Source organism: Halichoerus grypus, chromosome 14 (assembly GCF_964656455.1).
Source record: "Halichoerus grypus chromosome 14, mHalGry1.hap1.1, whole genome shotgun sequence".
Classification (NCBI taxonomy): domain Eukaryota; kingdom Metazoa; phylum Chordata; class Mammalia; order Carnivora; family Phocidae; genus Halichoerus; species Halichoerus grypus.
This window is the reverse complement of record NC_135725.1, coordinates 84219506-84229126: the sequence shown is the minus strand read 5'-3', so window position 1 is coordinate 84229126 and position 9621 is coordinate 84219506. Positions and strand designations below refer to the sequence as shown.

The window sequence follows — 9621 nt, the reverse complement described above, 5'->3', positions numbered from 1 at the left end:
AAACAGCTGGAGTCTTGGGGCGCCTGGGTGGCTCAGTTGTTAAGCGTCTGCTTTCGGCTCAGGTCATGATCCCAGGTTCCTGGGATCGAGCCCCGCATCGAGCCCCGCATCGAGCCCCGCATCGAGCCCCGCATCGAGCCCCGCATCGAGCCCCGCATGGAGCTCCCTGCTCCGCGGGAAGCCTGCTTCTCCCTCTCCCACTCCCCCTGCTTGTGTTCCCTCTCTCGCTGTGTCTCTCTCTGTCAAATAAATAAATAAAATCTTTAAAAAAAAAAAAAAAACTGCTTTTCAAACACCTGAAGTCTTTATGAGTTCCCTTTTTTTTTTTTTTTTTTTTTAAGATTTTACCTATCTGACAGAGAGAGAGAGAGGGAACACAAGCAGGGGGAGTGGGAGAGGGAGAAGCAGGCTTCCCGCGGAGCAGGGAGCCCAATGCGGGGCTCGATGCGGGGCTCGATCCCAGGACCCTGGGATCATGACCTGACCGAAGGCAGATGCCTAACGACTGAGCCACCCAGGCGCCCCTATGAGTTCCCATTTTAATGGAAAAATCTCCATTGCTGTCTGCCACAGAGGATTTTAGGAGTATTCAGTAATTCTGGGGGCGCCTGAGTGGGTGGCTCAGTTGGTTAAACGTCTGCCTTCAGCTCAGGTTATGACCCCAGGGTCCAGGGATCAAGCCCTGTGTCGGGCTCCCTGCTAAGCGGGGAGCCTGCTTCTCCCTCTTCTCCCTGCTCGTGCTCTCTCTTGCTATCTGTCTCTCTCAAATAAATAAAATCTTAAAAAAAAAAAAAGGAGTATTCAGTAATTCTGCTCTCCTTCAGGAAAGAAAATGAAGGCTAGGTTGGCTCTGCCGTATGTCCATGCACATCTAGATGGAGATTTCTGCTCAGAGCTGCAGAATGCTCTGATGGACCCTGTGTTTTTTGGCTAGCTCCATTTCAAGAGGCCAAACTGGAGTTGTACATAAGAAAAACTGGAAGAGGTTTGTGGGCAAAATAGTGACCAGTTTTCTTTGTAAGACCTATGCTTTATACTAGAAATCACATTTCAGAAATTGCTGGAAGGAACTTTTGAGATCTATTTTAAAAATGGAAATGGAGGCCCAGAGAACTTAAAATGATTAGCCTACGTAAATGGCAGAACCAGGAGCCTAGGTTTCCTCCTTTGCCCAAGGAAGACTAAGAATACATTCCAGTTAGCAAGTTCTGTACAGTTTCCAAAATAAATGACCAATGTGTCTATCACCTCTTCTAAGAGGTCACCCAACACTCTGAAGGATGCTTCCCTTATTTCTCTCTGCTGTGTATATCAAGAGTGAGGTTCACTGAATGAGATGGGGCCACAGAGGGGAGTTCACCAGATGGTTTGGTAATGTGAGGACTGCAACCTGTTTTCGCTGGAAGGGGATACCATCCACTTTCATTACCTACCTGTTCATTCACTGACTTATCAGCAAGGGAAGCAATGACCTCTCCCTTTCAAGCATATTATAATTTGTAAAGAACAGTCTTGTCCATCTCCTTAGTTGCCTTCCTTCCCAGTTCTGAGAAGGTATCTTGAGTAGGATTAATTCCCAGTTACTGAGGTTCAAAGCTGAAAAGTGAATTGCCAGCTTTCTAAAGAGGACTGTAATAATAATTTTAAAAAGTCAAAAACAATAGCATCTTTTCCTCACTTGGAACTTTTTCTCTAAGAAATTTTGAACATGTCATCCTTATACTTTTTTCCCCTAAAATCTTAAATGTTACCTCTTCAGAAAGGCCTTTCCTGTCCACATAATACTAAGAGCTAACATTCACATTGTACTCACTTTGTACATGATATCGTTTAAGCTCTTTCTGTATACTAACTCTATTAAACCTCAGTACAAGCCTCTAAGGTAAGTGTTATTCTTATCATCTGCACACAATATGATGACAGTTGTTATCTCCACATTGAAGCAGAGAAAACTGGAGCACAGAAAGGATAAATAACTTTGCCAAAGTCACACTATGGGTAATAGAGCCTGGACTTGAACTCTGGCCATCTGGTGCTAGAGTTTGCACCTTACCTCTACTATATTGCCAACCTAAAGTAGGCCTCTTCCACTCCATTTTTCTTACAGTACCCCTTCTTTCCCTTTTAGGCACTAATCACACTTTGCAGTTAGGATTTGCTCATTTATATGTATTTTGTTAGTTTCTGTCAGATTGTAAGCTCCATGAGGGCAAGGATCCTATCTGTCTCATTCACATTGTAAGTGCTACATAACTATTTGTTGAATAAATGAAGAAGTGTATGCTTGTGGGCATCATTAATTCTGCAGCAAACTTTTCAAAATTAATTTTAGGGGTGCCTGGCTGGCTCAGTCTATAGAGCATTTGATTCTTGATCTTGGGGTTGTGGGTTCAAGCCCCATGTTGGGTGTAGAGATCACTTAAAAATAAAATCTTCAAACAAAATAAAAAAAAATTAATTTTGGGGTGCCTGGGTGGCTCAGTCGTTTGGGACTCTGACTCTTGATTTCTGCTGTGGTCGTGATCTCAGGGTCATGAGATTGAGATTTTAAAGATTTTATTTATTTATTATTTATGAGACTTAAAAGATTTTATTTTAAAGTAATCTCCACACCCAATGTGGGGCTCGAACTCACAACCCAGAGATCAAGAGTCGCATGCTCCACTCACTGAGCCAGCCAGGCGCTCCCCAAAATGCACTTTAGAGCAAGAGGATCCAGGCCAGCGTCACTTGAACAACAAATATTATTAAGCACTTGCTACTATTGGATTATATAAGTCTCCTGACTGGTCTCTCATTTGCAACCATTGCCTAATAGAGTCTCATACAGCAGCCGGAGTGATCCTTTTTAAAATGAGTTACACAAGTTACTCCTCTGCTCAAAACCCTGCAGTAACTCCCCATTAGATTAAAAGTAAAGACGTTCTTTTCTCTCATCCCTTCTCCTCTTGCTCCAGTCACACTAATCTTGCCATTTCCAAGATTCCATTTAGATATGCTTCCATTTTAGGGCCTCTGTGTCAGCCTCTTCCCTCTGATTGCCCTCAAGCATCTGAATGGCTAACTCCCCTACCTCTTTATTGGTTCTTAGAAATGCATCACGCCATCTCCCTTACACCTCTGCTTTTTTCCTTCTCTCTAGCACTTACCACTTCCTAATATGCTATACAGTTATTATTTTATGTTCTGCCTCTTCTTCTAGAATGTAGTTACAGATTGAAGATAGGGATCTTTGTCTATTTTGCTTGCTAAATATCCTAAGTGCCTACAACTGTACCTGGCATATAGTTGGTGTTCAATAAATAGCTGTTAAATGAACGACTGTTGAAGTTATACTAAGTGACAGGTCCTGTTTTTTTTTTTTTTTGTTTTTTTGTTTTTTTGCACTGGGGGTAGAACAAAACACTCCCTGCCCTCATGAGACTCACACTGAAGCATATTTAAACCAGGTAGACCCATGTTCTGGTCTCTGCTCCCCTGCCTAGTTCCTGTGAGTTAGGGGGCAAGTTACTTAACCTCTCTGAACCTTGCTTTCCTATCAATTGTTATGAGGATTAAACGGAAAAACAGCATTTATATAGCATTTAGCCTAAGAAACCCTTAATCATTGAGTCCCTTCCTTCCGGGGCTGCAAGATTGGTAGCCTGATGTCTCTGCCACAAGCTTAAGCAAGGTTTTCACAAGGACTTGAAAAGGTGCGAACAGGTTAACTACGGCCAGGCTTACTCAATTTTTAACTGAAGATGTTCTGGTGAGAGAATGCTTAAAAGGGTCGAAGTGAGAAACCAAGAAATGGCTAGGGTCATCTACTTTGTTTTTTTGCATCGGAAAAGCCTCGCTGGGCCCACAGAAGTGAAAGTCTAAAGGAAGGGAAGGGGAGAAAAAGTGGGGTAACTGGCCACTACTGAAAACTACAAATCCCAGTACCCCACGCGGCAGAAAACTACGGGTCCCAGCAGGTTTCACTGGCTGGACCAGGGGTGCCTCTAGGGACCCGCAGCCTGGGTTCAGCCGGAGAGAACGTGGGGCGTGCGAAGGCAGCGGGGAGAATCGGGTCAAGTTTTACGCCGCTGCGCAGACGCCTCTCACGGGCCGGACGTGACGTAGGAAGAGTTCCGGCTTCGGCCTCCGCCGCTGCCGCCGCCGCTACTAGAGCCGCCGCTGCTGCCGCCGAAGCCGTCGGGGCTTGTTATTTCTAAAATGGCGCCCCTAGACTTGGACAAGTATGTGGAGATAGCGCGGCTGTGCAAGTACCTACCGGAGAACGACCTGAAGGTGAGCCCGGCTGGGGCGGGAGCGCTGCTTGCGGGGCTCGCCCCTTCCGGCAGTGGGGCGCTCGCCGGCCCGCCCTTCCTCTCTGCGCCGGACCCCCGCCGGCATCCCGTCCGGTCCGGTCCTGGTGGTGGGCCTAACGCGGGGCGAAGCGACCCGGTCCGACCAGGCGTGACGCGGAGAGCGGGGGAAGCTCGAGTCTCCCGAATGCTCTCCCGGTTGCCTCCGTGGGGTCGCGAGGGATGTCGCGGCCTCTGCCCCAAGGTTGCCCCTCCTGGCCTTTGGGCTACCCCAGGGCTCCGAGCCCTGACAGCTTTGCGTGGAAGACTCCTCTCCGCTCACCCCGACCCCGGTCTCCCGGAGCCCGGCCGAGCCCCAGCGGACAGTGCCCTCGGGATGGGATCATCCCCCAGAGGTGGTGACAGGAGCTCTGGGTGGCCGGCGTCTGACAGGAGATGCCGCCAGCTCCCGGGACGCGGCCCCAGTGTGTTTAGGTCCCTGCGGAAGGGGAAGACGGTGGGCCAGAGCGGTCTGGTAGTGATGTCAGAGAACGGCTGGTCGTCCCTCTTTCCGTACGCCTCGTCTCAATTGCTTGTTAGGAGTGTTGCTTTAGTTCTGTTAATTCAGATATGAACCCATTTTCCAGTACGTTGTTGAGCTAATTTCAGTGGATAAAGTAGTAGGGCCTCAATACAAATACTTTTCTGCATGAGCGGTGGCTGCCTCTTAAGTTGTTTCCTCATAATCCCTTCTTGACTGAAGATTTCCTTTTCTTGGTTTCCCAGAGGAGGTGAATTGTTCCTTGCTACTGCCTAGTGCAAGTAACAATAAATGTATGTGTGGATAAAGGAATGAATGTAAGAGAAAAGGAATGTAGGTTTTTGGTATATTGCTTTTCTTTTTTTTTTTTTTAAAGATTTTATTTATTTATTTGACAGAGAGAGACACAGCGAGAGAGAGAGCACAAGCAGGGGGAGTGGGAGAGGGAGAAGCAGGCTTCCCGCCGAGCAGGGAGCCCGATGCGGGGCTCGATCCCAGGATCCTGGGATCATGACCTGAGCTGAAGGCAGACACTTAACGACTGAGCCACCCAGGCGCCCCGGTATATTGCTTTTCTGAGAAGTGTTTTCATGCACAGCGCTCAGGCGTCTGACAGTGTTCAGCGGATAGTGCCCGTGCCTGTTTTGCTCAGTTAACTTTGATTTGCTGTGTGGTAAGTGGGTAAACTGTTGGTAGTTTTGAGTTTTTTGTTTTTTTTCTTTAGTCTATGGATGTAAAGCAATTTATCTTTGTAAATTTCTCTTAAGGAAGAGATTACTGGTTTTTTCTTTTGCTCTGTTCATACAGGAAGTTGATATTTAACATCAGTCAACAAATATGCAAAATGTTTAAGGTCACACACCAGCTCTCATGGATGTAACTTCATTGTACTTACATGTTAATTATATGTGCTATATGATAGGGGAGTCATTCTTGTGCATTTTCCCCATTTATTTATTTATTTATTTATTTAAAGATTTTATTTATTTGACAGAGAGACGCAGCGAGAGAGGGAACACAAGCAGGGGGAGCGGGAGAGGGAGAAGCAGGCCCCCCGCCTCGCAGGGAGCCCAACGCGGGGCTCGATTTCAGGACCCGGGGATCATGACCTGAGCCGAAGGCAGACGCCTAACGACTGAGCCACCCAGGCGCCCTGCATTTTCCCCTTTTAAATAGGATACTTTGATTAAAATGAGGACAAAGCCAATATTAGCAATGTAGCTTTTATTTATGTTCATCTTAGTCCTTCAGACATTTTGTGGTTTCCTTCTGTTTAAATGCTTTTTAAAGGAACCGAGGATACAACCAATATTGGGACCTAATTCATGGAAAACTAACCAGATATCTTTTGGTAGCATTGTTAATTCCATAGATCAAGTTGATTTTCTCCTATCAGTGATTTGATGTGGAATTTTCTGTTTTTTTTAGCACGTGTAAAGCTGTTTTGAGCTTTGTTTTTAATGAATAAAATGTTGCTTATTATTATAGTGTGTCTTGATAATAACTTGCGATTGGCTATATGATTTGGAAGATAATCAGTTGGGTTTTCTTTAGATCTCTTAGTTTGATAAACATTAGATTTCCTTCCCACCTTAAGGAAATAGAGGTATTAAACCATTTCATTTCCCTTTGCAAACCTATTGGGCTGTACTTAGTGTATATCTGTTTCTTAATAAACTTTCTTTTTTTCAATCTTCTAGACAACTACTGGGAAAAAATAATTATGAATATTTCTCTATAAGTGGATGCTTTTCTTTGTTTTGGAAGTGGTTTTATTGGATGAATTTAGTTGTGCTGTTCATGTCTGGTGTATTTTAAAAGAAATTTAATTTTGTTTCTACTTCTTGGCATGAAATGGAAACTAAAATTAGACAAGCCAAGTATTCCAGGAGCACCTTTTCTGAGGCTTTAGAGCCAAAATAAAAGAGGAAGAAAAATCATTGGAGCCACTTAATGATCATTATGGAAAAGATTTGTTCTGGTTAGAAAAGAAGACAGCAATTCACCTGTGTGTTTAATTTGACTAGAAGTTGGAGGTACTAAATAAAATAATAAGTGCATAGGATGTTCTACATCTAATTATGATTTCTCTATATCTAAATTGGAAGTGGTCAGATCATTAGTACTAGATTGAATCTGCATAACTGTTTTGTAGGAATAAAGATGAAATATATGAGAGTGGGCCAAAACAAAACATTTCTTAAAGAGCTCAAGTGGTTCTCATCCACAATAAAGATTTCAGAGAGAGTAATAGGAGATAGAGATTCCATATCTGGCCAAGTGGAAGAATGAATGATAAAAGGCGGGTGTATTGAATACTTAAGAATTTCAGAGGAGGAAGGGTTCTATAACTTGGGGATTGTTTGATCTCTTGGACAGTTCTTAAAGGTGACATGTAGGTAAAGAGATTGCATAAGGAATTGTGCAATTCCATAATAACCACTTTTATGAATTAATAGTTAATGTAATCTTTTTGGAACTCACTTTTATGTTTAGTCTGAGCCATCTCTGAGTTCTTCATATAAGGCTACTTGCTCAGCAAAGTTATACCTTTACTTGAAATGCCTCCATAAAGCTTCAAAAAATTCTCCTTTGCTTTTTTCTGAGATTTAGTGAATAGCCTTTTGCACCTCCTCATTCCAGACACTGATTTTATAGATTCTCATCATATATGGTAGTCTTTATCCTTCCGGATTTGCAATCCGTTAGTCTAGTCACTCATCTTAGTGCTTGTTTCATTGATCGTTCCGTTTACCCAAGTTGTTTGGTTTTTTGTTGTATCTTTTTCAGGTACTGCAAGGAAAACCGAACACAGTGTGGTAGTTAGGGACATACTAGGGCATTATATAGGGCTGGAAGAGTGTTGTGTTTCCAAGACCCTTTCTGATAATACCTGGCATTTTGTTTGTCTTTTGGGCCACAGAATCACATTCCCCTATGTTTTATGAAAACAGTCTACAACAGTGCTGTCTGGTAGAAATGAAATGCTCAGAAACATGAGCCTTGAATGGTCACATTTTAAAAAAATAGAAAGGAACAGTTGAAATTAATTTTAGTAATATTTTATTTAACCCAATTGCAACATGTAATCAATATAAAATTATTAATGTAATATTTTGCCCTTTTTTGAGTACTCTCTGTGAAATGTGTATATTTTGCATTTATGACACATCCCAATTTGGACTAGCCACATTTCAGGTGCTCAGTAGTTATGTGTGGCTGTGGGTGTTCTATGGGAAGGTACACATCTCTAATGAGTCCCTAGTCCCTTTTCTAGAATTTCAGAGCTAAGAGAGAATCAGAGTTCTTCTAGTTCCATACCCTTCTTACTTTACTGAGGGTATACTGAACTTCATAGAGTTTATGATCTGCCTGAGGATGTGCACCTAATCAGTGAATAAAGTTGGAAATCTTCCTGTGCAGAGCTCTTAATGATACAGTTAACAGCTTTTTTTTTTTTTTAGGATGACAAGTAGCATGCTTTTCTAGGTACATCTTCCACTTCATCACGTTTCTTTCTTTTTTTTTTTTCATCAAGTTTCTTTTTACCTTCCATTCTAAGCACATTGGACTGCCCTCTTCTGACAATATGCTCTGTACTTTCTCCATCTTTGTTTCTTGCTCAGTCTGTTTCTATCACCTAGTATTTTTAATACTTACATAGCACAAATAATAAATCATTTAATAATCTGTGAGTTGGCTACTAATATTTGCCCCATTTGATAGATAGGTAACTAAAGCACAGACAGATTATAAGTATCTTTATGTGGTTATACAGCTAGTAAGTAAGTGGAGGAGCTGGGATTCAAACTTAGGTAGTCTGGGTCCAGGGTTCACATCTATAACTACCATTTGTGTTTCCTCTATACAATACCCTCCATGTCCTTTTTGAGCTCTGCCTCAGATGCCACTTTCTCCATGCAGGGCTCCTGGATTCCACGGTCAGAATTATTAGCAATGATTAGAATGTACGATAGCTGCTTACAGTTTTCAGAGTACTTTCATGTCCATTCTGTCATTTACACAATCCTTGTGTAAGGCAGAACAAATATCAGAGCAGGACTTGAGGTTTATGTGGGTTTTGCCACAGTGACTCAGTGGAGTATATACCTGCATTTATTTGCTATTGAAAATTCCCACTTTTGGGGCACCTGGGTGGCTCAGTTGGTTAAGCGTCCAACTCTTGATCTCAGCTCAGGTCTTGATCTCAGGGTGCTGAGTTCAAGCCCCTGGTTGGGCTCCATGCTGGGCGTGGAGCCTACTTAAAAAAAAAAAAATTCCCTTTTTTTTTTCTGTACTGACCTTTGCCCCATAGCACCTTATTGCTCCTTTTACCACTCTGTGTTGTTATGATAGCAAATATGTCTGTCTCTACCATTAGACTACAAACATCTTGAGGGCCAGGATCATATTTGTTTATTTTTGTGTTCTCCATAGTCTTAGAACACTGTCTTGTATGTGATAGACAAACGGTTAAGGTTTGTTGAATCTAATTGTATACTGTTTTACAACAAACATTTCTTCAGATGTCTCCTTTTGTCAAGTACTGTTCCCTATGGGTGCTAGAGATAGAATCTGGTACTTCTTTATGAGGGGCTCTCAATATAGTAAAGGAGATAGAGAGGTAAACAAATGATTGTTGCATGGTGTGTTAGGTGCTATAATAGAGGGCTGTTCAGGATATTGGGGAACGTATTAAAAGCATCTAACTGGAACTAGAGATGGTTTCACCAAGGAGGAACAGTGAGAGGATGAGCAGAGTGTGTTCAGGTAGACAAAACAGGAAGGAAAGAAATGTGCTAGCAGAAT

At 42.8% G+C, this 9621-nt stretch overlaps 1 protein-coding gene across 2 annotated transcripts in view; it reads left to right on the top strand.

Moving 5' to 3' along the window:
• The first annotated feature begins 4084 nt into the window (after positions 1-4084).
• PPP6C (protein phosphatase 6 catalytic subunit) overlaps positions 4085-9621 on the top strand; it is a 38743-nt gene continuing 33206 nt past the window's right edge. The window contains exon 1 of one of the 2 annotated variants that reach the window (XM_036112921.2): positions 4085-4275. In XM_036112921.2, the coding sequence (XP_035968814.1) occupies positions 4201-4275 (75 nt within the window). In that variant the 5' untranslated portion in view covers positions 4085-4200. The remainder of the gene's footprint in view (positions 4276-9621) is intronic. The other variant, XM_036112920.2, reaches the window with a different exon arrangement.